The sequence below is a fragment of the Acanthochromis polyacanthus genome, chromosome 8, assembly GCF_021347895.1.
Source record: "Acanthochromis polyacanthus isolate Apoly-LR-REF ecotype Palm Island chromosome 8, KAUST_Apoly_ChrSc, whole genome shotgun sequence".
Lineage (NCBI taxonomy): Eukaryota > Metazoa > Chordata > Actinopteri > Pomacentridae > Acanthochromis > Acanthochromis polyacanthus.
In genome coordinates, this window is record NC_067120.1 from 18,797,811 (window position 1) to 18,812,593 (window position 14,783).

The window sequence follows — 14,783 nt, forward strand, 5'->3', positions numbered from 1 at the left end:
ATTTGAAGTAAACTACAACTATTGAGGTCATTACTGAACTAAGTCCTTGAGTCTAAGCTCTGTAGTAAAAATTCTGGGACTTTTTTTTTTTTTCTTCCAGCCTCGGTCTTGTGCTTGGAAATTGTTGGATTCATTGGGTGTTTTATAATATAATACTGTAAGGTCTTGACCTGAATTATGCTGTGAATTGGCACTATCTAAATAAAACTCAACTGAATTGGACTATAAATTGCAGACAGAGCCCTGAGAGTAGAGGCAGCAGATTTCAGTCACAATGCTCTCCTTCTGGCAGAAAAAAAAAAGGCTTGTACTGTGCATCACAACAAAAGTGATCAATTTGAGTGACGTGATTAGGCAAAACAACCTGATCTATAAACAGAAAAAGGCATCTCACCTTGATGGCGTAGTTGACCAGCGGGTCCTTGGCATAAGAGGCGGTGTAGTAAACGGCGTCCCCCGCCTCGCAGCAGGGCTTCCCAGTGGTCAGCCTGAAGTGGGACCAGCTGTCAGTGCCGAACCTCAAATGATCCTTCTGGCCAGCCATGAAACGGTCCTCACACTTCGTTGCCAGCTTCCGCAGGGTGTCCGTGTGGAGCCCCCTGATCCTCCCCACCACCTCATCCCAGCTGTCTAAGCCCCTGTAAAGAGCAGGTCTCTGGGTTTTGGAGCCTCCTCCACCAGCTCCTCGACCTGTTGTCCGTCCCCTCCCAGCCAGAGACTCTGTGCTGGGGTAGACCCTCCTCTCTCTGCCGGTGGTGGCACTGGGTGCAGCAGGGGTGGGCTGAGTTATCAGAGAGGACACGCTGTTAGCCAGGCGGCCCTTGCTGTGAGCCGCGGCAGCAGATGGCCTCTCCAAGGAGTCGCCACTCTCGTGGTCGTGGGCTCGATGAGGCTCTGAGCTGAGAGAGGAGCTCTGACTGGCTGTCTCCCAGGTGGAGTCCAAGTCATAGAGAGGGTTGGCCACACTCAGGTTGGTGCCCCCTGGTTTAGCTTCAGCCCTGGGTCTAAGGGGTCCTTGGATTGGCTCTTTGCCTCCCAGGCTGGGCTCAGTACTGGAGCGAGGAACTGCTTTCTTGGGTAGTGGTGGGGGCGTGGCTTTAGGCGCCGGCTGGTCAGCGAGGCCGTCCAGATCGATGGAGGCCAAAGTATCATTGGAGGCTTTGATGTTCCGCGGCTGTTTCAGGGGGATCATGTTGGCTCGAGATTGACCTGGAAGAGAGGAAAGATAATGTGCATTGCAAAGATATGAATCAAAGAAAATTCAAACTGGCAGACTGCACTGTGTAAAAAGGAATGGAATTAAAAACCAATTTAGACTTCAGTACTGGGAAAACAAAATTACACGATAATGTAGTTATGGTTACCAACCCAGGGAGAATGCATTGCTGGAAATGAACTCTTTAGTATTTCTGCTATATTCCACAAAGCCTCACAAAGTACTCACATTTCAGTGAAAAATATTACACATTTTACTCCCTTACATTTATCTGCTGCTTAAAGCACACTAACAAGTTAGTTAAAGGGACTTGCAGTTTTTACATAAATATCAACCATGCTGCCTTGCTACAGATTAAACAACCACTTTGTTAATCTGTTAAAAAAACAACAACTACAAACTAAAATTTTCCTTACATGCATTGGCAAATGCACAACAGCAGTGCTTCTGAACTTGAGTAACATTATAAAAGGCAGAACCTTTACATATAGTGTTTTCAAATAGTTGTTTTGCAACTTTTGCTTAAGTAAAAAAATGTGAATACATCTTCTACCTCAGACAGTTTAAGATCAGCTCGAAGAAGGAAAAAGAAAAATATCTTAAGATACTGAGTCTTTCTTTTAAGTGCATCAGCTACTTGCTGCTGTTGAGACAGATTTAGCTTTCATGTCTATGCTTTGATTCTTTTCAATTTGTTTTCTTGTTAGAAGAAAATAGTTGACTGGCTAACAAGAAAAAAATGTTTTGGTACTTCATAGAGCCTTTAAGTGATTCTTACTATCAAGAGACACTCTAAGCCTTTGTGACAGTTGAAACTCCTACTATGGTCTGTTAAAGAAAAGGATCTTTAAAGATAAAACACATAAAAGAAGACTGATATCAAATGTGATGACACAGAATGTGACTTTCATAAAGAGCAGCTCGAATTCAAAGGAGACAAAATGGGTATCAAAAGAAAACCTGGAAACACTAACAAATGCACACTCTTTCACCTTTGACTTCCCCAGAGCTGCTTGTTTCTCTCGCATGGCATTTCAAGTGGCCCACTGGCTTGTTGCCTCTAATGAAGACGAGAGGCTGACGTGAGGTTGTGTGCTGTGGCACGTGAGGGAACTGCTGGCCCTGAGGAGAAGCCAGAGAGCAGGACAGCTGGGCACAAGTCGTCCCTGCAACCATCCAGCTGCCTGTCTCAATCTGCAGTTCTGTTCTGCAGTGAGGCTTAAAGAGGCAGCACGGAGAGCAAATTTATCAGTGGCTTGACGTGACCTTATTTTTCTGAGACGCTGGAAGGAGGGAATTGGAGGGTTGAGGGGTTGATTGAAGTCCCTCAATGTTCTCTGGAGTTGAGGACCACAGAGGCAGATGGGTCAAAGACAAGTGTCTGACAAAATGAAAAGAACAATGGGGTTGTGCCATTTGCATGATGGGAATGAAACAGCCTGGTAGCTTTAACTAAGTGGGTGCACAAGGTCACAGACAACCCTACTGCGCAGCTTTAACTCACCAGGGAACACCCCAATTTCTTGGAAGATTATACTGAGAGCCTGCTGGGTGTTAGACGATGATGTCTTTCAAGTCACCTCTTCTGCTGAATTACTTTCCCCAGTCCCTACGGTAAAGGCATCTTCTTGAACAAACCGTTTCTCTTTGTACAGTACAAATGCTACTGATTACAAATTCTCGTTAAACTGTATGAGTAACTCCCCACGTGTATGTCACGCTGCCATCATCTTAAGAATGCAGCAGTAGAAGCCTTAAGGCAGAGCAGTCAGGATAAAGTAAATGAGTCTTGGTAATCCTCCCTGGAATGAATATATTTAATGTGTCCCTCCGCCAATCTGCAATAATCCGTCCAAGAAAGCAAGCGTCTCTCTCGTCCAGTCGTAGGGATCTTCTGTTGCAGCAATGTGCCTGTGATTTAACTAAATTACATAAGACTAACTCAGTTTGTTGCATGCTGCGTCACTGATTAATCAAACAAATAATTAAAATATCAAAAATACTAAAAGTTCATGACAATTTCTCAGAGCACGGTAAATGTGCAAAGCTGTGAAACAGATAAAAGCACCAAATCATCATGTTTGAGTATTAGAAACAATCAAATGTTTTAAGATTTTTCTTTAAAATAATTGAAATGAATAATCAGTTATCCAAGCAGCTACTTTTACTTCAGCAAATATCAACAAAATTATAGAAACACACCAATTTTACAAAGTTTTCAGTGGTCTTTTGTGTGTAATTCCTCAACTTGTAAAAGAGGCACAAATCTGCAATTTTAATGAAACAGCCTTTTTACATAACTACACAAAAAGCTGTAATCTTACTGTGAAATTAACCTGCTGTCTTGTCTGTGCCTGGCAATTCAGCTCAACAAAGTGTAACAAAATGACAGTGTGACAGAAGCAAAACGCCAGTATAGAACCCTGGAAAAATGTTTCAGAAAAGCAGTAACTGATACGGACAGCTATGACTAGAAAATAAATTTTTAGTCATGTAAATATCACTGTTGTTACCCTAAACTTCTTTTGACGTGTGTCTATGTGTTGGAGATGAAACAGCAGAGAGAGACTCAGACCCTTGAAAATACAGCTTGATAGATAGCTATTTTGTCACTGCTGTTGGTCCCAAACTAGGTGTGAACACATATTCGAAGTGACAGTCTCCCTACAACCCATGATCAGAATACCATCAAGATTAAAAAATAATAATAATAATAAAAAAATCAAGCAAATGTTATCTCTGCATCTGTTACAGAGGTAATTACAGTAAAATGGTTTGTGAGACACCTTCCCCAGCAGAGTAAGGATAAAGAATTACAATTTTCAAAGATTACTTTCTACATTGTTCTTAATCTTGACTTGCATTATATATTTGAATACTACTGAAAATGCCATAATGGAGCATTCTAATCAATACTGTAGAGACCAGGATTCCCCAGCATTTCTTTGTAACGGGAAGAGGGAACTTGTTGCCGTATTAGAGAGATTTACTGCTCAGTCATTATGCTGCAACAAAACTAAGTCTGACACTGCAACAAGAGGAAGCGATGGAGGAGGTGGGTAGAATAAAGAGAACCGGGGGGGAGGAATGAAGCGAGAGCAGCAGAGTGGGTGGCTCGAGGCGGTAAAAGTAGGGGAAGTGACAGACAAGGCAAAACATAAACAAGCGACGGAATAAACAGAGATGCCGAGGAGACAGGTGGTGACAGAGGTGAAAAATGACAGACAAGGAGGCAAAACAAGTAAAACGAGCCTACCTCAATTCCACTAATGCCTCAAAGTTTTTAGTTAAATGCGATGCAGCAGCTGCGCAGGGAGGCAGAGTGAAATGCTTTTCTCTACGTCCATCCCTGAGAGTCAGCGAGGAGTCGCTAGTGCCAACAGGCAGGCTCAACGCTCCCACCAATACTGGAGATTTCTCACTGAGTGAGGCGGTGAGCGCTCTGCCTCCTACTGCCTGATGCTCTGATTAAAACACAAGTGCGTGTATACTGTATGATAGCGACTCAGAGAGAGAGAGGCACTTGTGTTTGAAAAGTGATTCTACACTAAAATGTGTGAACAGAGAACGTGCTGCAGCCAAAAGTGAAGAGCAGAGAGAGGAAAAGCAAATCAATTCCCTTCCACCAATCATGACAAGTAGAAAAGGAACGATAGATGTAAGGACTTAAAATAGGCATCGCACTCTGTGGCTGTGTCTTAACGCAGCGGGTGTGTGCCTTGAAGGCCAAATCCCCCCCACCACCCCAAACAAAAATGATGTACTGTACATACAACGTTTGACACAGACAAACACACATTTGTATCACGTCCCTCATTAGCAGAGTGCAGCAAGGAGAGCAGAATTAGACTGCAGGCAGCTCATAATGTGTCATCCAGGGAGCTTTTAACACCATCACAATATATCTATCCAAGAGCCAGTGTGTATTCTGAGTAAACAAACACCGCAAGCCCTGTTTGCACCTACACTGTAAAAAAAAGAGCCTAATTAATGCAACAGCAACAATGAGAGACACACATTTTGTCACTAATGAATCTTTAAGCATGTAGAAAAAGATGCACACACATTTTAAATATCACACATCCACATGTGGAAACACACAGTGAAGTGCCTCGGTAGTGCGTCTGTTCCACAAGCCCACACTCTCCTCCCCATCACTTTGTGTTTCTATTTCTTGTTCTCTCACATACCACTTGATCACTGAGAGATCCTTTCCCACACATACGGAGCTTCATGTTTTAAGTGCCTAGCAGTGTTTGACAGCCGTGCCTACCTCTCCCATCCTGCGAAAGCCTGGTATTACGTGATCGCTGTTAGACCACCAGCAAACCTGAATTACCGAGCTGCTGAGTTTAAAGATGAAATGTCAATTGGCAACAAGTCAAAAGCAGGCTACGGGCAAAGGACTGTTACAGAGGAACTTTATCGTCATGGAAATTACAGGAATATAATACTCCTCAAAATTTAAATGGTGTCATGTCCACATGAAAAATACCTAAACTGTAAACAGATCATTAGTGTCCTGGATAGATTTAGCCTTTTTGGGATAAAATATGTGAGATTATTGATGCCTAGCAGTTAAGAATTTGTTGCAATGTCTCCCAATTAGTGGCTTATTCCTTGCTTTTTCTAGTAGATAGACCACCCTATAGCAAAGGAGACCTTTGCTAAGATATTTTTATGCCACTCTTTGACTTTAAATGATGTAACGCAGATTGAGGATGACGCACCAAACTCAGAAATGAGTATTTTTCGAGTCTCTCTTTGTCTTGATTCTACTCCGCGTATTCTTGTATACAACAAGTCCAAGGTTACACAAAATGTCTTCTTTTAATTTGCAACTGAATCTGTTTATATTCACTAGAAAACACCTACTACACCTCTGCACTAATGTACAAGATACTGCAGAGTAGTCAAAGCCCTGCAAGTTAATCATTCAGGTTTTGGAGGCGCCTTTTCCACACAAACCTTTTCCACACTGAACTTCAAAACTTTCATGTCAGATCAAACAATTAGGATAATTTGGATAACAAAGAAAGTTGGTTCAAATTATATAGAAGGGTAAAAGCTTTTATGACATTAAAAGCAGTACTGTGATCAGAATAAATAAACGAGACAAACACAATGAGACAGAATAGGAAATACATAAGATTTAGAAAATGGCAGTCATGTGAACGAAAGCCCCCCAAAAAAATCAGTTGAAGCAGGGCCCCTCCCTGAAACACAGACAGAATCAGCTTCACTAACAGAGGCATTAACAGTAGGGACACGACGTTGCACCTTTAGTTGAAATGATGTATCTGAAGTTGTCTGAGATACCAAGCTACAGGCTTGTGGGTGACAAGATGTGTCGAGATTTTGAGCTCCAGCTGTTTTAGCAGGGAATAAATTATGACTTGTCAAATGAGGAGGTGTGCTGATGCAGGAGAAAAGTCAAATCAGCCTCTAAAGAGTGAAAAAACTGCACAAACTGAAGAGTGTCAGGTTGTAGCAATATTCATCTACTGGTTAGAAACTCTAACAACAATACTAAATAGAAGCCTTACAAAAACATATCTTTGTCATTAAAAAATATATATATATGTATGCATATGCAAAGAGTTTCCAGGTTACAGACTGCCAGGTTCAAACATGTATAGCTTTCCATTAATCTCATTTTGGTGCATGATCTGCAGCTTCTTTGTATTTTTACCTCACCTTTTCTGTACGTTTCGGGAACACCGCGACACAAAATCCGGGTGAAAAGCAGTTTAAAGATGCAACGGAAAGATTTGTTGTAACACAAAGCAGAAAATCCTTCTTACACAGACAAAACCTGCTAGTTTGGACAATAAAAGCAACCACACTTGCCTACACAACACAATAAGTATGGTTTTAAACTGTATGCCCCCTGTCTATAGCACTCATCCAAACCTACAAACAGACCAGTTTTAGAGGCCATCCACATCTTGCATCTGGCATTCTTACCCAGATTGCTGTAAGTGGCACTGCATTGGCTGGAGGCAGGAGAGTGAGAGTGATGAGAGTGATTCCCGTCCTCCTCAGGCTCTCCGAGGCTGGTGCTGCCCTCGCTGGCTGAAGCTGGAGGGGCAACCTGGTTGGCATGGCTCTCCTCGCCCTCCCCAAGCAGCAGCCCCAGATTCACTTTGGCAGGCAAGGAGGTGGCACTGGGTAACTCCCGATTCCTGGCATTGCTGGCACTGACTGGTATCTGGCTGCACATGACAGAGAGAGAGAGGCATGGCTCATTTAGTTATGAAAATGTGGAATATTCGCTCCATTAACTTGTTTCTCGTTACATGTAGTTTTACGCTCTTTCTCCTCTCTGAGAATATTTTTCCCCCGCTGCTTTGATTTGTGTATTGCACTCTTAATGACACGGCTTCATCCTTGCAAGAAATATCTGCAAAACAAGTCACAAAAGAAGCTGGACGATATTCGGGAACTCTGTTTGCAAAGACAACAGTGTTGCAGGATTATAAATGAACTGCTATTGATTAGGACTTATCTGCCATCATTCATTTTAACTGTGACACATAGCTGTACAGTATCTAGCATCACAGGATATGAACACACCAGATACAACAATGTTCTTATCTGGTCAGTTGTTTCAATCTTTAAAATCAGCCTGTGCTTCATTTCATCAGAACACTCCATCTTTCTCAGCAAGTGATGAATCGGAGACAGAACAGCTGTAAGTGTCGGTCTTTTGAAGCCTGATGCGTTTTATATGCAACGACACATATGGCGCCTGAGGGAAAGTGGGAGAAAAAGACAAAAAACAGGCCACAGTGGAGTGTGATAATATGTTCTGAAGAGCCCTGTGACTGCAGGTGGCGATGATTTAAGGTGTTTGAAGAGGTGAGATGTATTTCATCTAAATTTGCCACAGTACACTGATAACAGGCGTGATGACAAGGTGGCAGACTTCAGTGGGATTATTAGCTTCATTATTTAGTGTTTTAAGAAAGATTTTAAGATCGATCTAGGAGTTCATTTAAACACCCAGAGTAAGCTCATGAATCAGGAAGCCTAAAATGGATAAGACAAAAAAAAAAAACTGTGATAGCCTTGTCTTGACAGGCAGTGATATTGATAGAAACTGTCACCTCAGTAAGAGAATATATATCATTTCTATTACAACAGGAGACGATGTCTTCATAATGTACTGACAGTGGCCCAACTGAGTTGTGGCCGCTAGATATGTGGGTCATCTTACACTTACTCATAGTGTGTTATCACTGTGAGAGCTCAGATTGTAACAGAGTAACTCCAATCACACCAATCACAGTGTGAAAGCCCCGCGGATGGTATGAAGAGACTTGTATGCTGCAGCTCGTTTCTGTCACAGATGCAAGTTGCACGGGCAATTTGCCACATACTGTACGTGTCTCCTTCAGGAAGTGACAGAAACACAACTTCCCCAAGGGGCCAAAGAGCATCGCCATATTATTATACTGTCTTTGCTGTCATGTCTGACAAGGTGAGATACCACTTTGTATTTAAAGATACAACTTTGAGATTTTGATCTCAAGTAGCGCTTTGGTGCAGTTTCGTTTTAGAAATGTGTCCATACTAACAGGCCGACGCATACAAGGATGTACATGCTAACGTACATGTACACAGTATACATTTCTCCTACATTACCAAGACACATTTAAACACAGACTGACACAAGCTTAGATTTTACACAAACACACTTAGTCAGATTTTATATGTAATAGCTTGAAGCATGATTCTACTTTTGACTGCATTTCAGTTCTAATGTCCAACGTTTACAACTAGCTTCCCTTCATTTACTTTGTTTCAGACACAAATTAAACACTGCCTCCTGAAAAATTGTGCATTTACCAACAGAATAGAATCCATTTTTCTAAATTCTTCACTGCAAAGCAATTATCAGAAAACTTTAATGTCAAGTGGCTCACCTGTAAGATGTTGCCAAAGATACAACACAATAACAAGAAAACACTAAGCATGTGAAAACAATGAAACGTTTCTTTGCAGAATACGTATAGAGCTTACATATGAAAACAAGCTGAAGCAGGACATAATGAATGTAGAGGCACAAAACCACAAGGAGTTTAAGATTACAAAAGCACTTTGTTCCAGAGTGGATTTCTTTTAATTCAACTCCACAAAAACAAGAAATAATAAAAGAAATCTAATATTTGCTCACTGTCACATGCAACTGTGTGTCTCTGGTCTGAATATACCTCAAGCTCTCTAGGATCAGTCTACACTAAAGTAAATAAGACACTCCTGGTTACTGACCCCTGATCTGATTACAGTTCAGCCAGTCTTTCAATTTGACCTGTCTGAGATATTACAGCCTCGGGCCACCTGGTTTCTGGCCACCCAGGTTAGCTGATACTCTACACTAGTGTGGACACAAAAACACAAAATGCCTGCTACGCACATGTACAACTGGCTGACCCCGCCAACTGCTCTAAATTTCAGACACTGCTCTGATGGCATATTGTTCACTATTTTGGCGCAGATATTCTGAGTATGAGAGTCCTTTACCTGGTATACTTACTGCCAAAAACAAAACAAAATCTGTGCAGGGTCACAAAAAGTTCAGAGTTAGTTTCATAGCCACAGGCATTGTCATGGGTGTGTCTGACTGGCAATGTTTGTATTGTCCCGAATCAGATGTGTCATTTCCTTTGACTGTAATGTTGTTACAAACATTCCCAACATGACTAATGATTTATGTGATCATAATTAAAAGTCCCTGAAAGTACAGTTCAAGATACAGGCAGAACTAATAGAAGGCTTTGTCCAGTTTAATAGACTGAAGCACACATTTTCTCACATTTACTTCACTAGTAAAATGAATTGTGTCACCAACTGCTGCTCAGATATTCACAGCCAGTCATGAAGAGTGCAAAATCAAGTGCTAAAGCCTTCCTGTGTGCTCAGATTATAGTTGTAAAGGAGTGTAAGTGCCATTTGAGGAACATATTCTGGCATGAATAATAAATTAAACTTAACATTAATCATTGCCACACTTTGTGTAAACATACATACATTTATATTGTACTTTATTCTAAGTTTTGTCTGACAGAAGACAGTACAAAATGGTAAGCAATATCACCATTTGCAAAAAGAGTTAGGTATTGTGAATATATCAAAAAAAGTAAATGAAACAAACACCTAAAAAATAATATTGACTCATATTCCCAAACAATAAAGGTTTTCCAATGGTTGTCATGTTTTTTGTTATGCTGCATTTCTAACAACATTTTGGAGTCATTCAAAGCTTGTTTAATTTCTAGTATTATCTGGGATTACCGTACTGCTACATTTTGGAGACAAACATACTGTTAATAAGCACACTGTTGCAATATTATCTCTGTAAAAGAATGGAAAAGTGAGCACTTGAAGAAAAGACCAAGCTGCTCATGTGTCTGTCTGTAACCTGGGGCACTGTGTTGGAGGAAAACATCAGATCTGACATGTTTATGATCTGTCTCTGTAGGCCATAAGCCCTCTGTGTCTCTTTTAAAGAGAGTCGATCAATAGCTTCTAAGTTGCCACAGTGCATTACTTTAGCACTTGCCAGCTCGCCGGCAGTAGACAGTTAGAATAAAAGGGCTATAACAATGTTGTGAGCCAACTAGAAAACAAAGAGTAAGTAAACTGAATAGATGGACGCATAAAAACTGAGTACATTATAATTGAAAACAAAACAGCACACAGTCCATTGTGTTACGATGAAATTAAGCTTGACGTGGAAATCTGCTGTTGGTTGACCTGTGCCTGTCAATTCAATTTCCTCTGATATTCTTCCCTGTTTTTTACTTTACACAAGGGTACAACAAACTACTGTTGACAGGAGCAAACTGTAAACGGTTTACAATCAGCTATAAAACTGCCCAAAAGACCATTAAACAAAGAAGACAATCTCCACCATCTAATCCTTCATGAACAAAACAGCCAGTGTGGATACACACCTTGAGAGGCCCTTGACACAATAAATACCTTTATAGCTGCTACATGTTTCAATGTCAGGACCTGACTTGTTCAGACAGCAAGAAGCTGCCTCAGTGCATTTCAGTGTTTCTCAGACCTCTGCTGCAAGAAATGTGTAACCTCTCATCCAAAACACGAACCATTTAATCCCAAAACCTCTCCCCCCTGCTCAGTCAACATGACTTCAAATGACCTAGGGGGGGTCACAGAAATGTATGAAAGATCAGGGTTTCAGTTCTTACCCGCTGTACTGGCTCACACAGCTTCCCATCTGGAAACTCTGGATAGAAGATGATGGCAAAATCACATTCTAGGTAGAGCAGTTTTCAAGTAATGCCGTCCTATTGTGTCGAAGGAAGACACTTTCCTGCATGTGTTCTTTCCCTGTCTCCTTCTGTTTCTCCCTCTTTGAAAGTTCTTACCTGTCTAAGGTAATGCCTGTCTGCCAGCACTGAAGAGCACGCCCACTGTTGGCCAATAAAACTGCTTCCAGTCAGAAAAACCCCACAGTTAACCCTTCATCTGCCAACCAAAACAAGAAGTCTGTAGAATGACCTGTGGAACTGATTCACAATGTGTCACACTGACCAACCTGTCTGTCCAAGAACAATTCACATTTTCAAGAAACCTATGAAGCATCTAAGTTCTAAACATATTTTGCTTTACATGAACATGGATTTCTGTTTAGCAGCAATAGAGATTAGTGCAATTGAGTGGGACAAAAATAGGATTGAAGACAAATCGTAAACAGCTTACTGTTTACAATTCAGCTTCAGGTAATGTCAACTAATACATATAAATTTAAAACTGTTTGATTTGTGCCTCAACACTCTAGTAGTGTACAGATGCACTCTCTTGAAGAAAACAAAAAACATCAAGTAAGTGAATAAATCATCAACTATCTTATAATTGGAAGGACCAGAAAAACCAAATAGGTGTTTTCGAACACTCTCTATCTCTTAAACATCTGTTACTGAAACACCGTAAGGCATGGATTCACATTCCAGCACATTCCTTCTGTAGACTTTAATTTTGTCACATCTTCCCCTCACACCACCAAAGGAACCTCAGGCATGAAAAACATTTTTAGTTTTTTCTGCTTTTGTTTCAATTCAAAACCAAGTGTCAACACTTGAGATAAACATCAAATGTTTATCTCACTAGAGCAACAGCATCACCTACTACAAACACACTTAGGGAATGAGTTAGTTACCAACTGATATGTTCTCAGTGAATGCTGTCAACAGTACGGTCCCTGAAGAATGCTTGTAAAAGCAGGTGGAAGGAAAGTATGGTAGACTGGAGCAAAGGTGAGATGTTTTGCAAGTGTGACGTTTTCAGTACTGCCAGCTTAAAGCATATTTCCACATTGCTTTCTACCATTGTTGCTAGAGTATATGAAGGTGCTTTCTCTTGAACGTGTACACTATGACATTGCAACAACTTATGGGAATACTTGCTCAAAGGACCAGTGCATAGGATTTAGTCGCATCTAACACTTGAACGTATGTTGGCTACTACTTTATCATAAAAACTCAAAAGGCCAGCGGTAGAATCAGTATTAAGTTTGCATGTTCTGCACTGGAGTAGAAACACTGGCAGCGCAACGTATCAAGCTCCATGGAAGAAGACCTGCTTTCTCTTTAAGTTCTCATTTTAAGGTCACAAAAACACAGAAATTAGAAGTTACAAGTGATTATACATTAATGAAAATATATTCCATTTCTGCTACATACTGGCACTTCAATTAATAATTTGGGGAAGCTCTGCTAGAAGTACAACAAAACTTTAGTTACTCTTATAGTTAAATGCAAATACTTTTAAATATGTAAATGAGACAATGTGAAGGGTACAGCAACATCTTTACATACCAAACTTACAGCCTGTATTAGAAAGCCATCCTCAGAAAAATGTAAGTTTAGTTTCAGGGAGTAATGATGAAAAAAACAATCTTCGGGATGCATGTATTCCAATCCATACAGCACACCCAACTATCCCATTTTAGCATAGCATTAGCCAGACATCTGAGACTAACAGGAAAAACTCCAATCTTTTATGACTCGTTATAAAGTGGGAGAAGAGGCAGGAACTTGTTGAAGAAAGAAGCGATGACTGGAGCTGAAGCTGGAGGAGGTGAGAAAAAGCACGGAAGTTCGAAAAAGAGACAGAATGGGGCCGAGCTCTTGACAGGATGGAGGAGTGAAATATTTAAGAGTTCACAGTTCTTTGGGCTCAAAGGACAAAAATCTAGAAGGAAAGCATGGAAGAGGAGTGCAAAGTTACATGAAACAGAGAGAGGGATGATGGAAAGTCAAGCACCTTGAAAATGATCCGGAACATATTCAGGTGGCAGAGATATTAAAGAGAAGGAACACGAGGAGCAGGCCAAAATCTCAGAGATTAGGTTGGACAGGTGCTGAAGTAACTGTGACGACTGTTCAGCTACTTTTAATAACAATGATTATTAGTAGCAGTATTTTCCAAAAAAAAAAGAATGAATTTAAAAATGTGCTACTTTGGGCCTGAACCTTCTTCTCTCTAGTGGCTCTGTGGCCTTGACCAATGTCCCGTCTACAGCAAAAAAAAAAAAAAAAAAACTCATTAGCAATAGCCAAATAACACTGACTGATAAATGCTGAAAAGCTCATTTTTAATTAATCATATCCAAAACATAAATAATTATTTTTTCATTTTGACCTAAAATCTATATTAGGTCCAAAAATTGTTCACCTTGATTACAGATTATCTATACTAGTATCATCCCTTAAAAACGTATATGGGTTGACTGGTAATGTGTATCATCAAACTAACTTATCATAGTGTGCTGCAAAAATGTCAGTTAGGAAATACTGAAGTATAGTACAAAGTATACAGGTTTTGTCAAAAACACTCAAATGCAGTTTGTGTCATGTTTGTTGCCCAATCACAATCTTCACAAAATTTTAACTGGGTGGGGAATAGATATTTTATAAAATGATAGCGAGAACAAAACATCCATCCAATCTCTATACACCACTTTATCCTCACTAGGGTCGTGGGGGGTGCTGGAGCCTATCCCAGCTGACTCGGGAGAAGGCAGGGGACACCCTGGACAGGTCACCTGTCTGTCGCAGAGCTACATGAGAACACAACAAGCTTTATGCAATTCAGCTTTAGTACATTTGACCTAGTTCGACGAGTTCATTGTATAAGGCTCAACAAAATTCAGTGATTCATTATTAAATCACTGACAAACTTAGGGTGGGGCCAGCGATCAGCCTTCTAAACTCACAAGTTTAAAAGATTGATTCAAGAAATAATTCTTGGTCAAATCTTGGTGGATCTTAAGTCCAAAAGTATTTTGTCATTGTCAGCAAGCACTAGGATTAAACATACTGTGGTACAGCATTAACACAAAATGTGCTAGAGATGTTACTAAAGCTGCTGTCGCAGTTATTAATACCCAACGTCGTCAGCAGTGCTTTCAGTAAACAGCTTTCTTGATGAATCATTCTTTTGTTTGGCTACTGCAGCATACATTTGACTGATCATCAGTGCAGACACTGTTAAAAAAACAATACTTTGTTTCAATCTGAAGGCTTAAATAAGC

At 40.6% G+C, this 14,783-nt stretch overlaps 1 protein-coding gene across 8 annotated transcripts in view; it reads right to left on the minus strand.

Annotated features, from left to right (window-relative positions):
- Positions 1–14,783, minus strand: part of peak1 (pseudopodium-enriched atypical kinase 1) — a 113,225-nt gene that overhangs the window by 7,501 nt on the left and 90,941 nt on the right. For 6 of the 8 annotated variants that reach the window (XM_022210608.2, XM_051951754.1, XM_051951753.1 and 3 more), the window contains 2 exons: positions 7,184–7,431; positions 395–1,209 (listed from right to left, as the gene is read on the minus strand). In XM_022210608.2, the coding sequence (XP_022066300.1) occupies positions 395–1,209; positions 7,184–7,431 (1,063 nt within the window). Of the gene's footprint in view, positions 1–394; positions 1,210–2,208; positions 2,598–4,472; positions 4,751–7,183; positions 7,432–14,783 lie in introns of those variants that run through there. The other 2 variants (XM_051951759.1, XM_051951758.1) reach the window with 2 other exon arrangements.